At 46.5% G+C, this 27,554-nt stretch overlaps 1 protein-coding gene and 1 long non-coding RNA gene across 4 annotated transcripts in view; one reads left to right on the plus strand and one right to left on the minus strand.

Annotated features, from left to right (window-relative positions):
- SLC30A5 (solute carrier family 30 member 5) overlaps positions 1 to 4,837 on the plus strand; it is a 37,103-nt gene extending 32,266 nt beyond the window's left edge. For all 3 annotated transcript variants that reach the window (XR_016220834.1, XM_002714071.6, XM_089313241.1), the window contains 2 exons: positions 2,562 to 2,690; positions 4,021 to 4,837. Coding sequence is in view for 2 of the 3 variants with exons in the window: in XM_002714071.6 (XP_002714117.2) it covers positions 2,562 to 2,690; positions 4,021 to 4,191 (300 nt within the window). In the remaining variant the exon portion in view is untranslated. The remainder of the gene's footprint in view (positions 1 to 2,561; positions 2,691 to 4,020) is intronic.
- On the minus strand, positions 4,821 to 27,399 carry LOC149122428 (uncharacterized). Its single transcript, XR_016220851.1, has 3 exons — positions 27,185 to 27,399; positions 25,953 to 26,057; positions 4,821 to 5,018 (listed from the first exon to the last, which is right to left on the minus strand). It is a non-coding gene; the product is annotated as an uncharacterized LOC149122428 (long non-coding RNA).
- Positions 27,400 to 27,554: the final 155 nt, after the last annotated feature.

Raw genomic sequence — 27,554 nt, forward strand, 5'->3', positions numbered from 1 at the left:
GAATTCATTAGACCATACAGATGGCATTTCAGATCAGTGAAGAGAAAAGGGTTGATCTCAGTGGCCAGCTTTGGATTCATTGCATTCCCACTTGCTGGAAAGCTGTATCTATAAGCCATACCAATAAAAATGTATGTCCAGTAAAATTGTAAATGACAAAAAACCATAAAACCACTAAAATAAAATATTTTTATAGTCAGAAGTAGAGAAAGATTTATTATAGAAGGCAGAGAGACAGAATGAGAGAAAGAGATCTTACATCCATGGATTTATTCTCCCAGGGCCTATGACAGCTCGGGCTGGGCCAGGCTGAAGCCAGGAACCAGAAAGTCAATCCAGGTCTCCCACATGGAGGCAGGGACCAAACTACTTGAACCATCACGTGCCACCACCCAGGGTCCACATTAGTAAGAAGCTGGAATGGAAGCAGAGCCAGAAATCAAACCCAGGCTTTCCAGTATGGGAAGTGGACATCCCAGGCTGTCTTTAACCACTGCACCTGACACCGCTCACTACCTTCCCCAAAGCCTTTCAAATAAGCTTAAAGTAGGAGTGGACATTTGGTGCAGCAGTTAGGATGCACGTTGAGATATGCACATCCCATGTTGGAGTTCCTGGCTTCAAGACCCAGCTCTGCTTCAATTACAGCTTCCTGCTAATGCACACCCTGGGATGTGATGGCTGAAGTACCTGGGTTCTTGCTCCCACATGGGAGACCCAGATTGAGTTCCCAACAGCTAGCCTGTACCTGGTCCAGTGCCAGCTGTTCCAAGAATTTAGGGACCCAGTTGGGGTGCCGGATTCTGTTCCGGTTGCTGCTCTTCCAGTCCAGCTCTCTGCTGTGGCCCGGGAGGGCAGTGGAGGATGGCCCAAGTGCTTGGGCCCTGCACCCGCATGGAAGACCAGGAGGAAGCTCCTGGCTTTGGATCGGCGCAGCGCGCTGGCCATAGCAGCCATTTCGGGGGTGAACCAACGGAAAAGAAAGACCTTTCTCTCTGTCTCTCTCTCACTGTTTAACTCTGCCTGTCAAAAAAAAAAAAGTAGGGACCAAACCAGTGGATGCGAGATCTCCCCCACCCCCCTTCTTCTCCCTTTCCCTCTCCACCTTTCAAATAAATACAATAAATAAATTTCTTTACAAGATTTTTTTTAGGGGCCTGCACTGTGGCATAGTAGGTGCACTGGCATCCCATAGAAGCACTGGTTTGAGTCCTAGATGCTCTACTTCCAATACAGCTCCCTAGTGATGGCTTGGGAAAGCAGTGGAAGATGGTCCAAGTGCTTGGGCCCCTGCTTCCATGTGGGAGACCCAGAAGAAGCTTTTGGCTCTTAGCTTCAGATCGGCCCAGCTCCAGCCATTGTGGCCATTTGGGGAGTGAACCAATGGAAGGAAAATCTGTCTCTCCCTCTCAAATAAATAAATCTTAAAAAAAAAAAAAAAAAAAGTGAAACCAGAAGTCACATAGGAAGGGGGAAAATAATCTACAAATTTGATCAATTGAAAATTGTCAATTGGTGAGAGTCCATGAACAAATGTGGAATACAGACAGCAGACCAAGAAAAAATACTGTACATGCAAACAGGTAAAAGTTTACCCTCCATAATCCTTAAAATCAAGAAAAAACAATCGTGGAGGAAAATGGACCGAGACTATAAATAAGCAATTTCTAGAAAAACAAATACAAACAGAATTTCTTTCACCTTGGGTTTTGCTATATCATATTAAAATAAATTGGGATCTGCTGATGAAAAGTTGGCATTTTCAATATTTAAAGCATCTAAACCCACTTTTCATTAATAAAATGTTCTCATTTTCTTAAAATTAGTATTACATCCTGCTCTTTAAAAAGTGTAATGTACATATCCATTACAGGAAACTTCAAAATACAGAAAAGTACCCAAAAAAATCACTATAGTTTTACCACCTGGAAAGAAACTTTTACAAGTTTTTCTAAAATAGAATATTTTGAAAATAAAAATAGCAAAATACTTTTTATACTGATCTGTAAATCTTTCCCCACTTACATCATGTTGGTAGATATTCTAATACATTTTTAATGACCGTACAGTATTGCATTGTATGGGTGATTAATAACTACTGAACCATTCTCATATTGAACATTGAGGATATCTATGGAATGTGTTATCTCTGAAACAAATAATATGTGCGTGTGTGTATCAGTGGAATCAATGGAATTCATTGAACATGTCCAGGTAATGTTTAGAATAGGAAAAGTATGCATATGTTGTGAGAACGGGTGTATAACTATTAGTGAAAGCCACATTTGCTTGTAAACACACCTGCCACCCCTCCATTCACCTTCCTGTTCCGTGGCATCACTCCTGAGTCAGAATATTTTAGGCACTTTTAGTTCAAGTTAATTGTCCCCTCTCCTGTTCCTTCAACTTCTCGCCTCATTATCTTCTTTTTTTATAAGCTTAATAGTGATTCCTGGACCAATGAATCTGTTTATTTGCTATCAGAAAGTGTCTACAAAATTGTATTAAGTAAATTAGCTTTTGAAAAGGCCTTTTACATCACATATTCTTTTATTTGACAGATACAAAAAATTGAAGGATTAATATCATACCGAGATCCTCATTTCTGGCGCCATTCTGCCAGTATTGTGGCAGGAACAATTCATATACAAGTGACATCTGATGTGCTAGAACAAAGAATAGTACAGCAGGTAAAGTCTTTTGTTTTTGTAATTTCAGTTGAGGGAATTCATACCATAAAATTAAACACATCAGAGTTTCTACAGCTCAGAAGTCATTTTCTTAAATATTGGGCTGGTGCTGTGTGGTGTAGCGTGTAAAGCCGCCACCCACAGTGCCGGCATCCCATATGGGCGCCGGTTCCAGTCCTGGCTGCTCCACTTCCGATCCAGCTCTCTGCTATGGCCTGGGAAAGCAATAGAAGATGGCCCAAGTCCTTGGGCCCTGCACCTGCATAGGAGACCCAGAAGCGGCTCCTGGCTCCTGGCTTCAGATCGGCACAGCTTTCGCCATTGTGGCCAACTGAGGAGTGAACCAGCGGATGAAAGACCTCTCTCTGCCTCTGCCTCTCCTTTTCTCTCTGTATAACTCTGACTTCCAAATAAGCAAATAAATCTTAAAAAAAAAAAAAAAAAAAAAAAAAAAGTAAAAGAGCAAAAGTATTTCCCACTAAGAATTTTTTTTTTTTTTTTGATAGGCAGAGTTAGATAGAGAGACAGAGAGAGAAAGGTCTTCTTTTTCCATTGGTTCACCCTCCAATGGCCGCTACGGCTGGCGTGCTGCGTTGATCCGAAGCCAGGAGCCAGTTGCTTCATCCTGGTCTCCCATGGGGTGCAGGGCCCAAGCACTTGGGCCATCCTCCACTGCACTCCCTGGCCACAGCAGAGAGCTAGAATGGAAGAGGATCAACCGGGACGGAACCAGCGCCCCAACTGGGACTAGAACCCAGAGTGCCGGCGCCGCAGGTGGAGGATTAGCCTAGTGAGCCGTGGCACCGGCCTCCCACTAAGAATTTTTAAAAAATAATAAAATAAAAATATCTTTCACCAGAGTAATATAACATTTGTACATCTAGATTTGTTTTATATAAGTTTGTTAAAGTCAAGTTTTAGCATTTAGATGACAAGCTTAAGTTAATTAAAAAAAAAAACTTATGATTGCTCTTGATTTCTAGTAGATTATCAAGAAATAAATTATTATAAATTTAGCACTAAATTAATAACAATAACCAATTTGAGAGGATATGTGCTATGTTTGGAGTTAGAGATCAAAGCAGTTGCTATAGCTGTGTCCTATGTGTATCAAATGGGAAACAAAAGCTGTTTTCCTTCTCTACTTTAAATTCCATGTTGGTAATTTACTGACCTTTTAAAAGATCATATCTTACATTTTGACTGAATAGGAAACATTACATTGAGGATGTATCTTAGGTTATCTGTGACTATAAAAAATGTGCTAGGAATTTTGTAAGATACTGAATGTGTTACTCTCAATGCTTTAAAATGTCTATTTTTATAACAGGTTACAGGAATACTTAAAGATGCAGGAGTAAACAATTTAACAATTCAAGTAGAAAAAGAAGCATACTTTCAACATATGTCTGGCCTAAGTACTGGATTTCATGATGTTCTGGCTATGACAAAACAAATGGAGTCCATGAAATACTGCAAGGATGGCACTTACATTATGTGAGAGAACTCACAGATTACCCCCGATGTGAGCAGTGAAGATTCAGTGACTCAGTGTTTGTAACATTGCCAGCAGGACAGAAACTGCGTGTAATTGTACAGAGATTTTAAAGCTCCCTATTCTTGGATCAAGGACTCTTTCCTAAAGGAAATTTAAATATTGATTGAAACATTGATCACACAGTAAAATAGTGATTTGAATTATGTATTTTAAATGACTCTTACAATTTGAACATAATGTGTCTCATCATCTTCAGAAATGGACACAATGATGGATTCTAATGAAGACCAAAAGTACTTCTGTGTTTCCTTTCTGTCAGAAAGCATCTCCATTGTAAATATGTATTTACATGTTTATTACAAAGATCCAAATGAAAAATTTTTAGTCCATTTTTTGCATAGCCTAAAGATAAAATAGGAATAAAAGTTCTATATTTATGAATTTTCTGTACATAAAACTGGTTTCTAATTATAACTGAAGTCCACTGGGTAAAATCTGTATTGCCACCTTAAATGTAAACTAAATTATTTGAGAGAAACTTCAACCACTGATATGACATAAGCAGTGAGAACAGGGAGTCTATAACATTACAGTTTTGGATGTTACCAAAACCAACCACTCTGTAAAATAAATTTTTTACTTTTGTTAATATTTGCCAATGAATAATTAATTTATTAGGGTACAGAACTTATACCAGCCTGTGTCCATGTTGCTCACTTGTCACCTTCCTCCCAAGCAGAACACTCGTTTCTTGCTGGTGTCTGCCATTCCATGCTGCTTTCCAAGCTGGCACGCAAGCAGTGCTAGGCCTCTCATCTTCTCACTTGTCCCTGGTGTAGAACAGCCATGAGACAGTCATTGGTTCAATTCAGAGCTGAATTCTCTGCTTCTGGTTTTGAGTTTTATCTACTTTCTGGAACACGTTGATACATAAGAAATATCAAAGAATAGGTAGTTATTTCAAGGTTTAATAAGGAAAGCTTGTCCATAAAGATTTGGGTATCATAAAACCAAACTTCTTTATGAGTGATAACCAGTTTTTATTTTTTTCATTTCCAATTTTAGCTGGATAGGTAGTGTGATAGATACTGTATATGCAGTTTTATGAACACCAAATAATGTTGCCCAAAAGAAACTAGAATACTTTTCTATTTATAAGCATCTAAACATTTTCATTCTTCTTACACTAGGAGTTTTGATAAGTAGGATGAATTTAGTACGGGTACTATTTTCTTATCTAACCATACGGCTAACATGTATTGTAAATCATATTTTTGTCTTTCCAATTTTAATATGTGAGGGATTTTAGAAATTTACTGTAAGTTATTTGATATTCTTTGTCTTTGCACATTTTTTGGTCCAGAATCTTTAGTACATATTAAAATTTTTCAGTGGTGGGAAAATAATTGTATATTGATATGTCAATACAATTTTTATACATGAAAATATATTTCAAGTAGATAGGTACAATAAACTATTATACTAATGTTAAAATTGTCATTTCCCACCGGCGCCGCGGCTCACTAGGCTAATCCTCCGCCTTGCGGCGCTGGCACACCGGGTTCTAGTCCCGGTCAGGGCGCCGGATTCTGTCCCGGTTGCCCCTCTTCCAGGCCAGCTCTCTGCTGTGGCCAGGGAGTGCAGTGGAGGATGGCCCAGGTGCTTGGGCCCTGCACCCCATGGGAGATCAGGATAAGTACCTGGCTCCTGCCATTGGATCAGCGTGGTGCGCCGGCCACAGCGCGCCAGCCGCGGCGGCCATTGGAGGGTGAACCAACGGCAAAGGAAGACCTTTCTCTCTGTCTGTCTCTCTCACTGTCCACTCTGCTTGTTAAAAAATTGTCATTTCCCTTAGAAGGCAAAGAAACAACAAAAATACTAAATTAATGTGATTGTGAGGGATCAGGGTGAGAGGGCAGGGGCAGAGGATGAAAGGGGTACAAGTATAAATAGGGAAACTCCAGTACCAAAGGCTCAGAGAAACCATGCAATCTCAGGCAAATCAGCTTCTCCGTGTATCTTTTTTCCCTTGTACCTTAAGTAAATAAAATCTGGTCAAATCTACTTTACAAGGTTTGGGAACAAAAGATACAATGTATATTAAAATGAATAAGAATACATAAATTTTGAGGAATCACCTTTCTAAGCCTTGACTTCAAAGATAGCTTTCATTGTCTAATTTAGCATTCCAAGGGGCGGGCATTGTGGCATAGTAGGCTAAGCCTCTGCCTGTGGTGCCAGCATCCCATATAGGCACAGTTTGAGTCCCAGCTGCTCCACTTCCCGATCTAGTTCTCTCCTATGGCCATGGAAAAGCAGTAGATGACCAAGTGCTCGGGGGTCCCTGCACCCACATGGGAGACCTGGAAGAAGCTCCTGGCTCCTGGCTTCAGATTGGCTCAGCTCCAGCCAGTGCAGCTATGTGGGGAGTAAACCAGCAGATAAAAGACCCTTCTCCCTCCCTCTCTGACTCTACCTCTCAAATAAATAAATAAATAATCAAATTAGCATCCCAAGTGATTACATGTTAAGTGCACAAATAAGTTTCTTAAAAAAACCAATCTCTGCCTCTGCCTCTCTGTAACTCTACCTTTCAAATAAATAAAATCTTAAAAAACCAAAACAAAAGCCTGCTTAGTAATTCATTTGCCCCAAGAAAGGTGGTAATTGTTTACCATTTCCTCTGATCATTATTTATTCCACCTAAAATAAACTTAGATTATAAACTTAACTGTTCCTTTAATGTGATAACTGATGAAGCTATTGTAATTTCAGCAGAAAAACAGGCTATATAGTTAGATGGCTCACCAAAAGATTCTGGTTTAACTTTAGATTCTGATCCTCTACTGAAATAACTATGCTATTAATACAGAGAGATGTATTTTTAGTGGTTAACACTCATGTGGGCCAATTCTCAAGAATATCTCCTTTGGGCTGGCGCTGTGTTGTAATGAGTAAAGCCGCTGCCTGCAGTGCTGACATCCCACATGGGCACAGGTAAAGCTGCCACCTGCTGGTTCAAGTCCCGGCTGCTCACTTGTGATCCAGCTCTGCTATGGCCTGGGAAGGCAGTGGAAGATGGCCCAACACCTTCGGCCCCTGCACCCTCGGGGGATACCTGGAAGAAGCTAGCTCCAGGCTCCTGGCTTCGGATCAGCACCGCTTTGCTGTTGCAGCCAACTGGGGAGTGAACCAGTGGATGGAAGACTTTCATTCTTTCTCTGCCTCTGCCTCTGCCTCACTGTAACTCTGCCTTTTGAATAAATAAGTAAATCTTTAAAAAAAAAAAAAAAAAACTCCATCACTCAGATGTTCAGCTCTTGTCAATTTCCTTCCCAATACTGAATGCATACACAAGCAAAAACATGTACATAGTATTTTTCACTTAGAAATTATTGCACAATCGAAGCATTAGAAAGTATTCTTAGTCTCTTTATAGCTGCACAGTAACCCAACTGTAACCCAACTGACAGATATTTAGTTTGGTTCTAAAATTCAGCTGTTCTACATCAATTGCCTTGTACAGAAATTTGGGGAGCCAACATTGCAGTGCAGTGTGACTCGCATCCTGTATCAGAGGGCCAGCTGAATCCCAGCTGCTCCTCTTCCAATCCAGTCCCTGCTAATATCCCTGGGAAGTCAACAGTTAATGGCCCAGGTGCTTGGACCCATGCCACTCATATGGGAGACCCAGAGGGAGTTCTGGCTCCTGGTCTCAGCCTGAGTCAGCCCAGGCTGATGCAGCTATTTGCAGAGTGAACCAGCAAATGAAAGATCTACCACTCTTCCAAATAAATCATTTTTAGAAGTCATTTTTGCATATGTGCAAATATGTAGGATAAACTACAAGTGGAATTTCATAGGCAAAGGGTTAGAACATTGATAAATTTGAAAAATATTGCTAAATTTTACTTGAAAATTTTTTATTTTATTTTATTTATTTGAAAGAGTGACAAAAGTAGAGACAGAGAGGTCTTCCATCTACTGGTTCACTCCCCAAATGGCCAAAATGGCCAGAGCTGAGCTGATCAGGAGCCAGGAGATTCTTCGGGTCTCCTACGTGGGTGTAGGGGCCCAAGGACATGGGCCATCCTCTGCTGCTTTCCCAAGCACATTAGTAGGGAACTGGATCGGAAGTGGAGCAGCCGGGACTCAAACCGGCATCCATATGGGATGCTAGCGCTGCAGTCAGGGCCTTAGCTCACTGCATCACAGCGCCAGCCCCACTCCACACGTTTTAACAATTTATATCTCCACCAGCATGCCAGATGTCTTAACAATGGGAATAGCGAAACGTTTCTCATGGCCTTACCCACTATGCTAACAATGGGAATAGGGAAACATTTCTCATGGCCTTACCCACTATGCCGCTAAATATGCAGCAAGATTGTGTACAGAGGCAAGCTGAGTTCAATTACATCATTAAAATTCATTATTTAGAGTGATCGTAATTTAGTTAAAATGGTGAAATTTGGAGTTTTTCAATCAAGCTGTCTTGCTTTTGTATGCACAGCACGGTTTCTTTTTTCTTTTTTTCTTTCTTTTTTTTTTTTTTTTTTGACAGGCAGAGTGGACAGTGAGAGAGAGAGACAGAGAGAAAGGTCTTCCTTTGCCGTTGGTTCACCCTCCAATGGCCGCTGCGGCCGGTGCACCGTGCTGATCCGAAGCCAGGAGCCAGGTACTTCTCCTGGTCTCCCATGGGGTGCAGGGCCCAAGGACTTGGGCCATCCTCCACTGCACTCCCGGGCCACAGCAGAGAGCTGGCCTGGAAGAGGGGCAACCGGAACAGAATTGGCGCCCTGACCGGGACTAGAACCCGGTGTGCCGGCGCCGCAAGGCAGAGGATTAGCCTATTGAGCCGCGGCACCGGCCAGCATAGTTTCTGACACAGATATTCAAATTGATTATTATATTCAGTGCATATGAAAACACTGTTCAGTTACTTTCTTTGCTGATACTTTCACTGAGATGTAGTTAACATAAAATACACAGATCTTAAATGCCCATTTCAGTGAAGTGGTGAGGATTTGGAGCAACTGGAATTCACACACTGCTAAGATTAAACATACCCCCACCTGTGACCCAGCAATTCTGCTGCTGGGTATTTACCCAAGATAAATGGAAACAGATCCATAAAAAGACTTGTATAAAGGCCACCGCAGTGGCTCACCCTGCGGCGCCAGCACACCGGGTTCTAGTCCCAGTCGGGGCGCCAGATTCGGTCCCGGTTGATCCTCTTCCAGTCCAGCTCTCTGCTGTGGCCCGGGAGTGCAGTGGAGGATGGCCCAAGTGGTTGGGCCCTGCACCCGCATGGGAGACCAGGAGAAGCACCTGGCTCCTGGCTTCAGATCAGCGCAGTGTGCCAGCCACGGCAGCCACTGGAGGGTGAACCAACACAAAGAGGAAGACCTTTCTCTGTCTCTCTCTCTCTCACTGTCCATTCTGCCTGTCCAAAAAAAAAAAAAGACTTGTATAAAAAAAAGATAGGTACCATTTTGGGGCCGGCGCTGTGGCATAGCAGGTAAGCTGCCACCTGCAGTGGCAGCATCCCATATGGGTACTGGTTTGAGTCCTGGCTGCTCCTCTTCCAATCCAGCTTTCCTGGGCCTCTGTACCCGCATGGGAGACCCTGAAGAAGCTCCTGGCTGGCGCAGATCCAGCCATTGCTGCCAACTGGGGAGTGAACCAGCAGAGGGAAGTCCTCTCTTTCTCTCTCTCCCTCTGCCTTTCTTTGTAACTGACTTTCAAATAAACAAATCTTTAAAAAGAAAAAAAACTTGGCCGGCGCCGCGGCTCACTAGGCTAATCTTCCGCCTTGCAGCGCCGGCACACCGGGTTCTAGTCCCGGTCGGGGCACCGGATTCTGTCCCGGTTGCCCCTCTTCCAGGCCAGCTCTCTGCTGTGGCCAGGGAGTGCAGTGGAGGATGGCCCAGGTCCTTGGGCCCTGCACCCCATGGGAGACCAGGAGAAGCACCTGGCTCCTGGCTTCAGATCAGCGCGGTGCGCCGGCCGCAGAACACCGGCCGCAGCAGCCATTGGAGGGTGAACCAACAGCAAAGGAAGACCTTTCTCTCTCTCCCTCTCTCTCTCACTATCCACTCTGCCTGTCAAAAAAAATAAATAAATAAAAAAAAAAAAAGAAGGCAAGTCAATAGTTTACGTCTTCCAGAACATTTAATAATTGATTCACTCTCAACAAATATTTACTGGAGGTCTTTATACCAAAGACACTGCTCTAGGAGGTAGAGATAAAACGAAGGCCTGCCCCCATGGAACTTACTTTCTAGTGGAGAAGACAGACTAATGGATATAGAATGAAATGTCAGGTGTGACAAGTCCGTGAAGAAAAGCAGCAACTTGATGGACCCTTAAAATGTACCATCGGGCCGGCGCTGCAGCTCACTAGGCTAATCCTCTGCCTTGCAGCGCCAGCACACCGGGTTCTAGTCCCAGTTGGGGTACCAGATTCTGTCCCGGTTGCCCCTCTTCCAGGCCAGCTCTCTGCTGTGGCCAGGGAGTGCAGTGGAGGATGGCCCAAGTGCTTGGGCCCTGCACCCCATGGGAGACCAGGATAAGTACCTGGCTCCTGCTATCGGATCAGCGCGGTGCGCCGGCCGCAGCGGCCATTGGAGGGTGAACCAACGGCAAAAGGAAGACCTTTCTCTCTGTCTCTCTCTCTTACTGTCCACTCTGCCTGCCAAAAATAAAAAATAAAAAATAATAAAAAAATGTACCATCGACACTTTTATAAGCAATAAGCACGGGTACTGGCTATTCCCATTTTACTAATGAGGAAACTGAGATAGAAAAGGTTAATTAACTAGCCCAAAACCATCCACCTGGTAACTAGGAACACCAACTCTCCAAACCAGGCTCTCTGGACTCAGAGTTGACGTTCTTCACTAAAGCAGAGTTCAAAGCCAGGGAGTGCCACAGATACTAGCGAAAGGTTTAGGAGGATCTCTATGGAAGGTTTTGGAGTCTGATTAAGGCAAGGCCACAAGCAGTGCTGTCTAGACTGAGAGCACACTGGAGGCAAGGGCATTAGAGGCACGAAGTGCTTAGGATGATTGTAAAATACAAAAAAGAAAGAAAAAGAAAAGCCAGCCAGCCAGCCAGCCACTGACAGTGATGAGGGCTAGGGTGTATACATTTTGACTCCAAGTTCTTGTCTTACACAAAGACGGGCATTCTAAGTGCAGACACATATAAGGTGCCAAAGTGATCAGAATTTATTCAGAAGGTGAGAAAGTGAACACACACGCACATGTGAGCATGGGTTTCCCCACATGGAGAAATACCTGTCACGAGTGGACAGCGGGCTGCAGGACAGCCCGAAGAGAGAGGTGTGGGAGAAGGGAGCGAGGGCAGCTGGCAGCACCTCCAGCCACGCTCTGTGGAGCAGCAGTGTCCCTCCCAGTTGCTGGCCTCTTATGAGGTTGGCGGTGGTGCCTCTGCAGGCACGAAGCCACCTGGGCATTATTTTTTTTTAAGATGTATTTATTTATTTATTTGAAAGGCAGAGTTACCGAGAGAGCAAGAGCTAGAGAGAGAAAGGAAGATCCATCTGGCTGCCACAGCCAGAGCTGGGCTGATCCAAAGCCAGGAGCTTCTTCTAGGTCTCCCATGTGGGTGCAGGGCCCCCTGCACTTGGGCCATCTTCCACTGCTTTTCCAGGTGCATTTGCAGGAAGCTGGGTCAGAGGTGGAGCAGCCAGGACTCCAACGGGTATCCGTATGGGACGCTGGCACTGCAAGCAGGGGCTTTACCCACTACACCACAGGGCCAGTCCCCAGCCACCTGCGTGTTCTATGGCACCTGCACAAGTTCCACGTGAAGCTTAACAGCTCTATATTTTCATCATGTCCCCCATTAGGTTCCTGATGAAACAGATGCCTCCTGGGACAGGGGTGTTTTGACTGACAAGTAGGATGATATAATTACATTGGTGGAAGGTGGTACCTTGCAGGTACTTCCTGCTCACTGCAGACCTATCTAGCTGCCTGTCTGTGTATCCCACTTCAGTAGCAGAAAAATCAGGCAGATGGCATGTCAAGGACACGGAAAGCCTGTGGCTGGCTCTGAGTAAGGACTGGCTTGAGCCCAGTGTGTTTCTAAAGCATAGGGATGGGATAGCGAGCATAGACTCTTGGGGACAGCTGGGAGGCTTTTGCTGAAGCCCAAGTGAGAGAGAACAATGACTTGAACTAGGTAACTCCTTGCCGCTTAATTTAAGCTTGCTGTTGAAGATAAAAAGATGACACAGGGGTGGCGCAGGGGGTTAAGCCCACTGGTTGTGAAGCCTGCATCCCTGATCAGAGCTCCAGTTCAAGTACTGGCTGCTCCCCTTCTGATCCATCTCCCTGCTAATGCACCTGGGGAAGCAGCAGAAGGTGGCCCAAGTGCCTGGGTCTTGTTAGCCATGTAGGAGACAGATGGAGCTCCTGGCTCCTGACTTTAGTCTGCCCAGCCCTGGCCATGGCAGCCATTTGGGGATTGAACCAGCAGAAGGAAGATCTCTTTTTCTGTCCCTCTCCCTCTGACACTCTATAAAATAAATAAATTAGAAGAAGCAGGAAAGACCACTGAGACACAAACCCTGCCCTCGGTATTACAGTAGGGAAGACGACGTGTGAATGAGTATAATTAACCATTTAGAGGGATTTGGTGCCACAAAAGAGTGTCCAAGTTCAGAAAGCGAAGCTCACTTTTGGACAGACGTAAGCATGGGTGTGGTTTGAAAGTGTGCTGGCGAGGAGATTCCTCTCACAGGGGGCACCCTGTGAGCTCATTAGTTCGGTTTCACACAATCATGGCTTTCAGGAAGACAGTTAGGAGCAGGGCTTTTGAAAGCATTTGAAGAGCCGGCTTAGATCTGTGTTACTGCGCCTCTCTACAATGGATAGTTACAAGTTAACCAAGCACCTGTTGTTAATCAGTTACAAAGCAAAGCCTGCCAGGTAACCACACTGGGGGCGAACTGCCCAGCCCTGCAAAGCATCAGGTAGTTACACCTACACACTGCACAGATACCTCACTGCCAGTAGGTTTCCCATCAGAAGTTGCCTTGGATTTCCAGAGGAGCAGAAGAGGAATCCCTAACATCAAAGTGGCAATCTTTTCATTGGGGCTGTGCGCTGAGCTGGCCTAGGTGGCTGACTCCAGCAGAGCTATGACCTGAGGACAGGAGACCAGTCTGATTTTTTTTTTTTTTTTTTTGACAGGCAGAGTTGGACAGTGAGAGAGAGAGAGACAGAGAGAAAGGTCTTCCCTCCGTTGGTTCACCCCCCCAAATGACTGCTATGGCCAGCAGCACTCTGATCCGAAGCCAAGAGCCAGGCGCTTCTTCCTGGTCCCCCATGCGGGTGCAGGGCCCAAGCACTTGGGCCATCCTCCACTGCACTCCCTGGCCACAGCAGAGAGCTGGACTGGAAGAGGAGCAACCGGGACAGAATCCGGTGCACCGACCGGGACTAGAACCCGGGGTGCTGGCGCCGCAAGTGGAGGATTAGCCTAGTGAGCCGCGGCGCCGGCCCAGTCTGATTTTAAATGATGGGGCTGGACCCCATGAGGGTAGGGGAGAACCTTGCAGTCTTCTGGAATCTAGGCAGTTCCTAAATTAATTGACGGGAATAGTTTTATTAAAGGTTCCTATGTATTCGAGATGCATTAAGTGCCTACTATGTGTAAAGCTGGAAGATGATAGAAAAAATGTATAATACTGTTTCTGCCTTCATGAGAAATCATTAGTCCCTGAATTATGAAATACGTAAAACACAGAGCATGAAGAGATGCGCGCATTATGTGCTCAGAAGCAGACGAGAACACTTTCTCTTCAGAGCTGAGCAAAACTTTTATGGGAGAGAGCCCATACAGGCCGGTGTTGTGGCACAGAGGGTTAGGCCGTTGCCTGTGACTTCAATACCCCACGTGGGTGCTGGTTCAAGCCCTGGCTGCTCCACTTCCAATCCAGCTCTCTGCTGATGCGCCTGGGAAGGTAGCAGAAGACGGCCCCTGCACCCACATGAGAGTCCCAGATGGTGTTCCAGGCTCCTGGCTTCAACCTGGCCCAGTCCCAGCCATTACAGCCATTTAGGGAGGAAGCAGTGGATGGAAGACTCCTCCCTCTTTCTCTGTAACTCTTTCAAATAAATAAATAAATCTTAAAATAAATAAATAAAGATGGAGAGAGAGAGAGAGGGTATACAATGTCACCAATCTGGAAACCTCAGCGGATCTGAATGTGATTCTGAAGCCAGGCTCACCCACCCCCTGGCTGCTTCAACTCTGAGCTCCATGGTCTGCAGCTATGGGCACCACAGTCTTGGCTGATCAATGGGGCCTTTTTTTTTTTTTTATTAATTCTTTCAGAGTGTGTTCTCTTTTTTAAAAATTTATTTATTTTGAAAGTCAGAATTACTGAGAGAGAGGGAGAGAGAGGGAGGGAGGGAGAGAGAGAGAGAGAGAGAGAGAGACTTTCCATCCACTGGTTCACTCCCCAAATGGCCACAATGCCCAGTACTGGGCAGGCCAAAGCCAGGAGCTTCTTCCAGGTCTCCCATGTGGGTGGCAGAAGGCCAAGGAGTTGGGCCGTCTTCTGCTACTTTTCCAGGTGCATTAGCAGAGAGCTGGATTGGAAGTGGAGCAACTAGGACTCAAACTAGTGCCCATATGGGATGCCAGCACTGCAGGGCAGGCAGTGGCTTTACCCGCTATGCCACCGCACTGGCCCCTCAAAGGTGCCTTTCATGTGTTCCCAGCCTGACCCCACCCAACAGCTGACAGTAAAGCATAGCTGGGCACCCTTCTCCTCTATTACTGCATCCCACATGCCCCAGCCCCAAGCTCCTCAGCCTTGTAGAAATACAACAGAGTAGGGTCAGATCCACCCAGAGCACTGTGGAAGTGAACCCTCTCCTCCATTTCCAGGGCTGGTGCAGGCTCTCTTTCAGTTCCCTTCACTCTTCTGTGAAGTTCTTCCCCCGTTAGGTTCTTCCTTGATGACTCGTGCTTTCTGGTCGTGTTTCCTGCACCTGCCTCCCTCTTCTTGCCAATCATGCAACTCAGAGAGCTGAAGGGCCCAGGAGGACTCAGTCAAGCCTTGTAACAGAAGGTTTCTCAAATGTGCTGTATTCTGATGGTTTTTTCCCTCTGCAAATCTGAAGGCTCTCTTAAAGCCTAGTTATGCTTTTATGTATACAGAATTTTTTTAAAGGATACCTAAGATTTTAAAACATCTCCCTTTGAGGAGGAGGACTTACTCTTTATTGTCTAACCTCCTTGTCTGTTACATAAAGCATCTAAACCTACAAATAAGAATTTGAAGAAGTCCCCCAGTGCTATCAGCAATCGAGGGTCAGTGGTAAGAGACTGAAGGGTACAGCAGCTGTACAAATGGCACAGCCAATCTATAAGAAGAAAGTCATTTCACGATGCTTGTGTATGCTAGACCTCCATTTCAGTGTGAATGCCGGCTAATCAACAACTCCCTGTCTTTACTTTTTTTCAGCTACACAACTATAGTTTTTAAAGTCAAACAGTTCTATGGTGGCCACTGTTGTGTCACAAAGTGAAGCCACAGCTTGGGACACCTGCATCCCACATCAGAGCAGTTCAAGTCCTGGCTGCTCTGCTTCTGATCCAGCCCCTGGCTAATGCACCTGCAAAGGTAATGAAGATGGCCCCAGTACTCGGATCCCTGCCACCCAGGGGTTCTTGGCTCTTGGTTTTAGACTGACCCAGCCCTGGCCCTTGTGGCCATTTGGGGAGATGAAAGATCTCTCTCTATATATATATATTTCTCTCTCTCTCTCTTTCTCTCTCTCTCCCTCTGTTTTTGTCTTTCCTTTTTTGTCACTCTGCTATTCAAATGAATAAACACATCTGAAAAAAAAAAAGTGAATAGTTCTTTCAAACTTATAATGAAATCAGCAGGCCCTGTTCCCCATTCCTTCTCTCTTATTCCTACCATCTTCCATCTTATCACGCTGTGGTTTGTTGTCCCGGTGTAGCTGACTGCCATAATCCTCATTGGTGCACTTCTACTGCTATTTCTTTATTATATGGTTTTTAAAATTACCCCCGGGATAGGTGTTGTGGCAAAATGGGTTAAGCCACCACATGGAATGCTCACATCTCATATCAGAGTGCCTGAAATTGAGTCCCACTTCCTGTTCAGATCAAGTTTGCTGCTACTGTGCACCCTGGGAGGCAGCCAAGCACTCCCTGCCACCCACGTGGAAGACTTGAATAGAGTTCCTGGCTCTTGGCTTCAGCCCGGCCCGGCCTGGCTGTTGCAGGCATTTGTGGAGTCAATCAGTGGTGGGAAGACTTCTCTCTCTCCCTCTATCTCTTTCTCTCTAATCTGCCTTTTCAAATAAATAAACTTAAAGAAGAAAAACAAAAAGACTTTGAATAGTCCATTAAATCCAGAGCTTAAAGCTTAAATTAAAAACAAAACAAAACAAAAGACTCCCTAATGTCATACAATGGATGACGAAAGTTAAGCTCTTGGAGGCCTATGCTGTGGCTTAGCAGGTAAAGCCGCCGCCCGCAGTGCCGGCATCCCATATGCACGCTGGATGAGTACTGGCTGCTCCACTTCTGAGCTGTGGCCTGGAAAAGCAGTACAAGGTGGCCCAAGTTCTTGGACCCCTGCACCCGTGTGGGAGACCCGAAGAATCAAAAGGGGCTGGTTCAAGACCCGGCTGCTCCACTTCTGACCCAGCTCTCTGCTATGGCCTGGGAAAGCAGTACAAGATGGCCCAAGGCCTTGGGCCCTGCACCCATGTGGGAGACCCGGAAGAAGCTCCTGGCTCCTGATCGGCTCAGCTCTGGCTGTTGCAGCCAATTGGGGAGTGAACCAGTGGATGCAAGACCTCTCTCTCTCTCTCACTCTCTCTTTCTCTCCTTTTCCTTCTCTCTCTGTGTAGCTCTGACTTGCAAATAAATAAATCTTTTTCAAAAAAAAAAAAAGCTAAGCTTTTTTAACACTGCCAACACGTCTGTACACTCACACATCTCTCCCACTTCCCAAACACCAATATAAATAATTTTTTGTTAAATACTCCATTTCCATTATTATGACTGTAGAATTTACCATAATACCCTACATGCCACATTATACTTACAATGCAGTTTCTCTTTTGACAATCTCTAGTTTGTTCCAGATCTAATAGTGCCTTGCTTATTTTCCTTTGCCTGGTTTTCTCCATATCTAACATTGATTTATACCCAATCCTGCCAGAAGCGTAAATTTCTTCTTAGTGTACTCAAATATTTCAGGTATCAGTTTCATTTTTTTCTTGGAGATGTGCCTCTCAGAGCCCACCCCAATCTTTCTGTTTCAGTCCACAGTGACTGCTCTGAGGGCCCCTGAGCCATGCCAGCCAGTCTGCTAAGTCTTGAGAAATCCCCTTGCCTCTCAGCTGTGCTAGAACTATGGTTTTTCAGATCCCTGATCTTCCTTTTTTTTAAAATTTCCATTGTTATTTTGGTAGAATACACAATCACTTCAGTACCCTCCTAAGGAAGAATATGCAAGAAATAATATTTTAAGACTTGAAAAATCTAAAAAACACCTCTATTCTATCTCATAGTTGATTGATGGCTGCATACAATTATAGGTTGAGGGTCATTTTTCCCTCAGCACCTCCTAGCTCTCAACACTGCTACTGGAAGTCAGTACATGGGGGCTGGCCCTGTGGTGTAATGGGCCAAAGCTCTGCCTGTGGTGCCAGCAGGCATTTCCTATGGGCACTGGTTTGTGTCCCTACCACTCCTCTTCCAATCCAGCTCCCTTGCTGATGTGCCTGGGAAAGCAGAGGACGATGGGTCCTGCACCCACGTAGGAGATCTGGAGGAAGCTCCTGGTTCCTGGCTTCAGATTGGCACAGTTCTAGCCGTTGTGGACTGTGTGCTGGGGGGCACGTCCTGCTCCTTCATTGTGCAGGGTACTGAGACTTGGACTCACAGCACTCACGTCCTTCAGTTCTGGGAAGTTATCTTGCAGTGTTTCTTTAAAACTTCCTCCCTGCATTTGCTCTAATCCTTTCTCCTGGAACTTCCATTAGTCTTGTGTCAGACCATGGGAAATGACCGCCTGATTTTCTCATCTTTTCTGTAATTCGTCTTGTTTTCCCTTCATTCTCAGAGAAGTTCTCAACTTGATCTTCCAGACCTGCTACTGCGTGTTCCATTTCTGCTATCATGTTTTTAACTTCTCAGAGCTCTTCATAAACTTTGCTTGTGCACACATCATTATCTTTTACTTCTCTGATGAGATAAACAACCTTTGTCTTACTTTCTTAGCTTTCTTCTTGCATTTTCCTTTCACCTGGATTTTTTTTTCCACGTTGGTTCATTTTGATCTCTCTTTTTCAAGCTGGACATGTCCCTCAAATATTGGGTGCTCCTCGTCTGGCTATTAGTAGTCAAAAGCAAGACACTGAGTATACACAGAAGCTCTGGGTCGGCGTGGGAGTAGGTCAAAGGGTGAGCTTCACTCTAAGGGCGAGTGAGTGGTGGTCCAGCCACTTCACTGGGGACCTTCCTAACCATCACGATTCTCAGAGCTCTCTCTTGGACTGGTCCATTCACCAAAGAGGCATTCCATTCTCTTACTTAGGAGGCTGCCAGCATGTGGAGGACTAGATGGGAGATGAGGACTGCAGATCTCCTCATCTGGTGTACAGAATTTGGTTTAATGCCCCCTCCACCTGTCTGGTCTCCCGAAATTCAGAGTTTCCAGTTCAGTCCCTCCAGGGCACAGGCTTCAGTCACCTTCCAGGACCAGGGAGAGGAGGCACTCTCACTGCACTCCCTCCGTGGAAGGGAACCAATCCGCTCTGTCTATACCACCAAGGTCGCTGGCTCGTGGAACCTCCAAGTCCTGACCCTTGCAGGGGTGCGGCAGCATGACTCAACTCGCTCTCCACCTCCAGCTTAGATTTCAGCTTTGTCTGCTCTTTCCATTGCCTCTCTTCAAGTGCTCTCCTGCTTCCAAAACATTACCATTGTTGTCTCTCACCCACCCCTGAGGCTGCATGCATTTTCCCCAAATCCCTTTGCTGACATTCTAGCAGGCTTCTGGAAGTAACCGAGATAAGCGTATATCCAGTCTCCCAAGCTGAGCCATCAGCCGCCTGTGAAATCCAGCCTTCTCTTTTCTGAGCCACCTGTCTGGCCTCCTACTTTCTGCTCTTCTTGCCCAGGATCCTTAGCTGGCGTGTCCTCCTCTGATCAACCTTCCAGTAGGAGGGACCCAGGGCTTGCTTCCGGACATCTGCTATGCTATGTGTTCCCTCCCTGGATGATCTCATCTACTTCAGGCCTTAAACACTATCTACAGCAGGGCCCTGACCCTGCCTAGTAAACCAAGTCTTTTGACACTGCAAATGTAGCAGGATTTTTTTTAAAGATTTATTTTACTTTTTGAAAGTCAGAGTTACAGACAGAGAGAAAGAGAGAGAGGTCTTCCATCTGCTGGCTCACTCCCCAGGTGATGCAAACAGCCAGGGCCAGGCCAGACTGAAGCCAGGAGCCAGGAGCTTCTTCCAGGTCCCCCACGTGGATGCAGGGACCCACGGACTTGGGCCATCTTTTGCTGCTTTTCCCAGGCCATTAGCAGGGAGCTGTATGGAAAGTGTAGCAGCCAGAACTTGAACCAGTGACCAAACGGGATGCCAGCTCTGTAGGCAGCAGGTTTACCTGCTACACCACAGTGGGGCCCAAAGTGGCCTAGACTTCTGCAAGAGTCTCTTAAGGGTTCCTCTTTCTTCTCTTCTGCCCTCCCCAACATGCCACTCTTCCCACAGTGACTAATCTATAAGAAGATAAATTAAATCATATCATGCCACACCTTGACCTAAACCCTACAAAGGCCTCCACTGCACGTATTACAGTCTCAACTCTTTCCTTGGCTTACAAGGACCCGGAAACTTTTATTACTACTCCCCCTCCATACTCTAGCCACAGTGGCTTTCAGAACATGACAAGTCATTCCTATCTTTGGATTTCCATAGGATATTATTCTCTTTACCTGTAATGCTCCCTTTCTTGTCATTTAAGCTGAAGCTTAAATATCATTTCCTCAGTCATGCTACTCCTGGTCACCAAGTCTAAAGGAACTACCAAGTCGTTCAACCTGTATCATTTTCTTTTAATTCTCTGCCCCTTAATACTGTTGTCAGAGTTGTGGAGGGGGAACAGGTTCTTTTGAACCTCAGACAAAGAAATGAAGGAGGCTCACGTGAACAGTACAGTACAGGCAGCAAAGATTCATCCTAGCAAAGGAAAGCACCTTCCTTCAGGCAGCAAGGCAAGCCAGCAAGTCAGGGCTCAGAGTGAGGCTCAGCCCTAAGGACCCAGTGGTGACAGGGCTGTATTTTACAGGAGCAGCTAGGGGTGAGGGGTCCTTAGGAGAGTGATATGGTTATTTTGAGGACAATTCAGGGAACTGAGTCAACGGTTTCTCTGTCCCTAAGTTGGTGGGCTTTCCTGTTTTGATCTTTTGCAACATACATTGATCTACGTGAAACCTGCAATCTATATAGTTCATTCTTTAATTTTTAAAAGAGATTTATTTATTTATTTGAAAGGCAGAGTTACAGAGAGGGAGGGAGAGGCACACACAGAGACAGACAGAGACAGAGAGAGATTTTCCATCTGCTAGTTCACTCCCCAGGTGCCACAATGGCTGGGGCTGGGCCAGGCCAAAACCAGGATCCAGGTCTCTCACATGAGTGCAGGGGCCTAAGCACTTGGTCCATCTTCTGCTGCTTTCCCAGGCACATTAGCAGAAATGGGGTTCCAAACTGGAGCATCCTGGACTCGAACCAATGCTTATATGGGATGCAGATGGTTTAACCCACTGTGCCACACACCAGGCCCTGTAGGCAATTTTTTTTTATTTTATTTATTTATTTTATTTTTTAAAAGATTTATTTATTTGAAAGGCAGAGTTACAGAGAGTTGTTTTATTTTCTTTTTAATATTTACCTATCTATGGGGCTGGCACTGTGGCATAGCAGGTAAAGTCGCCACCCACAGTACCAGTATCCCATAGGGGTGCTGGTTCGAGTCCCGACTGCTCCCCTTCTGATCCAGCTCTCTGCTATGGCCTGGGAAAGCAGTACAAGATGGCCCAAGTCCTTGGGTCCCTGCACCCGTGTGGGAAACCCAGAAGAAGCTCCTGGCTCCTGGCTTCATATTGGCACAGTTCTGGCCATTGCAGCCATCTGGGGAGTGAACCAGCAGATGGAAGACCTCTCTTTCTCTCTTTGCCTCTGCCTCTCTGTAACTCTGCCTTTCAAATAAACAAACACATCTTTAAAAAAAAAAAAAGATTTATCTATTTATTTGAAAGTCAGAGTTACAGAATGAGAGGGAGAGACAGAGATAGAAAGAGAAATTTTCTATTCATTGGTTCACTCTCTAAATGGTCATAATGGCCAGGGATGAGCCAGGCCGAAGCCAGGAGCCAGGAGCTTCATCTGGGTCTCCCACATGTGTGGCAGGGGCCCAAGCATTGGGTTATCTTCTGTTGCTTTCCCAGATGCAGTAGCAGAGATATGGATTGGAAGTAGAGCAGCTGGGACACAAACCAGCACCCATATGAGACACCTGAGTGGTAGGTGATGGCTTTACTCACTATTCCACAATGCCGGCCCCTATAGGCAATTCTTTAAGTAATTCTTATCTTGCAAAGCAGCCATCTTATAAGTGGAAAAACAAGTTACTTTCAACTTTTGTAACTCTTGGAATTTTCCAGTCTTTGCTTCCCCAGCCCTAACTGCCTCCTGCTGACTACCTGTTACTTTCCTCTTTACTTGTTCATGTACTTGTTCAGCCTCTCTCCTACTGACGTGTAAGCTTTATGAGAGCAGGGGTCGTTCAGAGCTGCAGCCTTAGCATCTGCAACAGATCACCTGGAAACGTAGTTGGCGCCATTCACTCACTCAGCGAGGAACACGGAGTAGCTGCTTGAGGAGAAAACTTAGGAGTTTTTGAGTATTACAAAGAAAGGAGATAATTCTCTCTCTTTCTCTCTTTCTTTCTTTCTTTCTTTCGCTAATTAAGCATTGGACACTAACATACCAAAGAGAAGTGAGCACAGATATGGACGTAGTTGGCAGGATTTCTCAAGCTTGGCACTGGAAATACTGCTGACATTCTGGGCTGAAGGATTGCGTGTGTGTGCGTGTGCGCGTGTGTGTGCGTGTGTGTGTATGCGTGTGCATGCGTGTGCGTGTGTGTGTGGCAAGGGGGGACTGGGGCTGCCCCGTGTACTGCAGGATGTTTATCAGCATCTCCTGTCTTCACCCACTAAAGGCCAGGAGCCCTGTACCAGTTGTGATAACCCAAAATATCTCCAGAAACTGTCAAATGTCCCTTGTAGGACAAAATGCTCCTACCTGAGAAATACTTGATTAAAAGAAGTCCCATCATGCAATGGCCAGGAAGAAGTCCTCAAGTGTGTCTGGTAAAAGCCTGGCATCCTGAGGTGGGTGTTTGGCACCGTGGCTTGAGTCACTACTTGGGATATGCACATCCCACATCAGAGTACCCAGTTCAAATCTCAGCGACTCCATCTGTGATTCAGTTCCTGATCGTGTGCCTCCTGGGAGGCAGCGGACGTCGACTCAAGTACTAGGGTTCCTGAAACTCACGTGAGAGATCTAGGTGGTGTTGCAGGTTCCTGCCTTCAGCCTGGCCCAGCCCTGACTGTTGCAGCCATCTGGGGAATGAAGATCCCTATCTATCTGTGTGTGTATGTGTGTATTACTCTGCATTTCAAATATATAAATAAATCTTAAAAAAAAAAAAAAAAAAAAAAAAAAAGATGGGAGCAGGAGCAGGAGCAGGCGTTTAGCCTAACAGTTAAGAAAGCCATGTCCACATCTGAGTGCCTGAGTTTGATTCCCGGCTCCTGCGCTTACCTCCAGCTTCCCACCAATGTTGACCCTGATGGCTAAAAAAACCAGGTTCCTATACCCACAGGGAAGACTTGAATTGCATTTCCAACTCCTAGCTTTGGCCCAAACCCTGTCCAGTTGCAGACATCTGGAGACTGAATAAGTAGATGGGAGCTTGCTCTGTTTCTCTCAAATAAATTTTAAAAATTGACAACAACCAAACACAATAGGATGGTGGCTCCACAACAACTGGCATTTAAAATTCTGTTAAGAATAATGTGATCAGGGGCTGGCACTATGGTGCAGTGGGTTAACACCTTGGCCTGAAGCACTGGCATCCCATATGAGTGCCGGTTTGAGTCCTGGCTGCTCCACTTCCTATCCAGCTCTCTGCTGTGGCCTGGGAAAGCAGTACAAGATGACCCAAGTCCTTGGGCCCTGCACCCATGTGGGAGACCTGCAAGAAGCTCCTGGCTCCTGGTTGCGGCCACTTGGAGAGTGAACCATCAGGTGGAAGATCTCTCTCTCTCTCTCTCTCTCTGTAACTCTTTCAAATAAATAAATATATCTTAAAAAAAAAAAAAAGGATAATGCGACCAAAGTCACCCTTGGCAAAAACATAATTAATGCTGTAGGGTGTCCCAGATCAGCGTCCTGCAAAAAGATTCCACAGGTGGGTTTTCCCACATCGTGACTTGGGTGTTATTGCCTTGGATTATTCCTGGATCTGGGATTTTATGATGGCATCTCCAGGGATGTCTTCATTCGTTTCTCCCGAGGCACCTGTCCAGATGCAGCAGCTGGTAGCGGCTGGAACCCAGCACTGCCTGTCCGATCAGCACCTAGCCTGAGGGCATTCTGTTGTCCAGCCCCTCTGCGGCACAGGAGTCAGAGCGTTTTGTTGAGTAAGTCTGGTCTCTGCTGCTTCCTCTGCTGTGACGGCCATGGGAAAGGGCCGTTTCTAATGCAGTGTAAATTAGGGGCGCAAGTAGCAGGTGTCCTGCCACCCACGTGGGACACCTGAATTGGCTTCCTGGCTCCCCAGCTCTGACTGCCTACCATTGAAGGCATTTCAAGAGTGAACCAGTTAGGGCTACTGTAGAGCAGTGGCTTAAGCTGCTGTGTAATGCCAGCATCCCATAATAAATCTTTAAAAGTGTAAGATCAATTTACAAGATTGGCTTTGCATCAGCTCAGCTCTGGCCATGGCAGCCTTCTGGGGAAGGAACCAGCAGATGGAAGACCTCTCTCTCACTCTCTGTCTCTCCCTCTCTCCGTAACTCTGCCTCTCAAATAAATCAATACATCTTTAAAAAAAATCTTAGAAACACCAAGAAGTCCTTCAGTAGGTGACTGGGTGAATAAACTGTGGTGCATCCAGGCCCCAGAACATTACTCAGTGCCAGCAAGAAATGAGTGAGCTCTCAAGCCATGAAAAGACCTGGAAGAAACTTAAAGGAAGATCCAGTTGAAAGAAGTCATTCTGGCCAGTGCCGCGGCTCACTAGGCTAATACTCCACCTGCGGCACCGGCACACTGGGTTCTAGTCCTGGTCGGGGCGCCGGATTCTGTCCCAGTTGCCCCTCTTCCAGGCCAGCTCTCTGCTGTGGCCAGGGAGTGCAGTGGAGGATGGCCCAAGTGCTTGGGCCCTGCACCCCATGGGAGACCAGGAGAAGCACCTGGCTCCTGCCATCGGATCAGTGCGGTGCGCTGGCCGCAGCAGCCATTGGGGGGTGAACCAACGGCAAAGGAAAGGAAGACTTTTCTCTCTGTCTCTCTCTCTCTCACTATCCACTCTGCTCCACTCTGCCTGTCGGAAGGAAGGAAGGAAGGAAGGGGGAAGTCATTCTGAAAAGACTACATGTTGCATGATTCCAACCATGTGGCATTCTGGAAAAGGCAAAACCATGGAGACAGCAGAAAGATCAGTGGTTCCAGGGGTTTGGAGGGCAGGCAGAATGAACAGGCGGAGCACAGCAGGTGTTTAGTGGTGAATCTATTGTGTATACTACAATCACGGAAGATACATGTCATTAGTATATTTGTCAAAGGCCATAGGCCCATACCAAGACTGACTCTTAATGTGAACTATGGAGTTTGGGTCCAGAGTCATGGTGCAGGAAACGCCTCCATCCCACCTGAGCACCAGTCCATTTCCAATCCAGCTCCCTGCTACTGCACCTGGGAAAGCAGCAGAACATGGCCCAAGTGCGTGGGCCCCTGCACCCACATGGAGTTCTAGGCTCCTGGCTTCAGCCCGACCCAGCCCCAGCCATTGCAGACATTTGGGGAGTAAACCAGCTCTCTCTGTCTCTCTCTCTAACTCTGCTTTTAAATAAATAAATAAATAAATCTTAATAAAAAACCTGGCGTTTTGGTGATAATGGGGTGTCAGTATAGATTCTCCTATTGTAACAAAGCTACCAGTCTGGTGTTCTATATTCAAAGTAAGAGAAGCTATACTTGCATAGGTAAACCTCTACTTTCTGTTCAGTTCTGCTGTGAGCCCAAAACTGCCCTAAAAATATACTAAAGTTAATGCGATTTTATTAAGGATTTTTGTTAAATTAGTAGATTTTAGCAGCCCTGTCACTCAAAATAAGTTAATTCTGTTGCCAGGATAATAAATATGTTAATCTGGCTCACTACAGCAACCATTTTGGCATCTATTTGTATCCCCTAACATCATGTGTGAAACTCAAATATATACAATATAACTTACTTTAAACTAGATTGTAAAAATGTTCCAAAATAAAATAATTTTTAGAAATGGAAGCAGAGGGTAGGTTGCTCAGGCTTCCCCAGCCATGAAGAGGTGGGACAGGGACTCATCAAACCCCAAAGACTTACTGTCGATGGACATCTGAGCAGAGCTGCAGGATGCCTGGGAGTTAGCTGGACAGAATCCAGGGTTCTGAGGGCAAGAAGGCGGACAAAGACCCCATGGCAGGCACCCTGTGGGGGCAGAGAAGAATGACGATGACCTAACATTGAATGATGATCCAACCGCACTGAATGGGTGCTTTCTGCTACGCCAGGGGTCTTACTGGCTAGTACAGAGCTGTCTTGTGCGATCCCAGTGGTTTTGTCTACCTGCCTTCCAAGTGCTGAGGTCCTGTGTGGTTGGGGAGGTAGAAAGCAAAAAGGACCTGTTTGTTTTCTTTGGCACCACAGAGAAGCCGATCACATGACAAAGCACATGGGATAAGGCCTAACAAAGGGGCCAGCACTTGCTACCTGCAGTCCCTGCATCCCATCTGGGTGCCAGTTCGCGTCCTGGCTGCTCCACTTCTGATCCAGTTCCCTGCTAATGTGCCTGGAAAAGCAGTGGAAGATGGCCCAAGTCCCTGGCTCCTGGTTCAGATCAGTGCAGCTCCGGCCATTGCAGTCATCTGGGGAGTGAACCAGCGGATGGAAGACCTCTCTCTCTCTCTCTCTCTCTCTCTCTCTCTGCTTCTGCCTCTGTAATTCTGCCTTTCAAATAAAATAAATAAATCTTAAGAAAATGTTAATGACAGTTAAATCTGGGTAAAGGGTGCAGGGACGTTCCTTATAATTGGTGTTTACAGCTGTTGGATAGGAAAGTTTTTCCAAATAAAAAGCAAAGCGGCTGGCTTTGGGAAACCACGCAAGCTTTCAATAACCAACTAATCAGAAGCAATATGGCAAGTTGACATTCTTCACATTTTTTTACTTATTTGAAAGGCAGAGTGACACACACACAGAGGGAGAGGCAGCAGTTATCTTCCACCTGCTGGTCATTCCACAAATGTCTGAAGGAAAACCGTATGGGAACTCCGTCCTGGTCTCCCGCATGGGTGGCAGGGCCCAGGCCCGGGGCTGGCCCAGCCTGGGCAGCAGGCGAGATGGGCGGTGGCCTCTCCAGCTGACCCATCAGCCTGGAGGCGGGCATTCTGAAGAGACTAAGTCGTGGGGAGAAAAAAAAATCACAGCTCCACAAAGAAAGGCAAAAGCAAACCGCGGTCACCCAAACACCCCTGAGTTCCGGCCCCGCGCGGCGAAAGTCGCCGGGTCCCCGGGCTTCAGCGCCGTCCACCCCCGAGGGCCGCTGCAATGGTCACCTCAGGGCACGCACGGCCATGAAAGCCTGTGGTTAGCCCGAAGGAATCCCCGCTGCCACCGTGGAGGCAGACCGCGTGCACCGCCACGCGGGACTGCAGCCCGAGCTGCTTCACCCGCTGCGGGCACCGCGCACCGCCCTCCCCCGACCCCGTCGCAGCTCAAGGCCAAGGCTCCGCGGCTCCGCTCCGGCAGCCGAGCCGCGCCCTCCCGCCCCGCTGCCCCGGGCGCCCGCGGGCCGCAGCCCGGTCACGTGAGCCGGGAGGGGCCCGCCGCGGCCGCGCTCTGCGCCCGCCCCCTCTCGAACGTCCTCGCGCGGTCGCCCTGGAAACGCATTCTCCCGGCCCCGGCGCCCGCCAATGCGGAGGGAGC

This window comes from Oryctolagus cuniculus, chromosome 14, assembly GCF_051225735.1.
Source record: "Oryctolagus cuniculus isolate XC-2025 breed Fujian yellow rabbit chromosome 14, ASM5122573v1, whole genome shotgun sequence".
NCBI lineage: Eukaryota > Metazoa > Chordata > Mammalia > Lagomorpha > Leporidae > Oryctolagus > Oryctolagus cuniculus.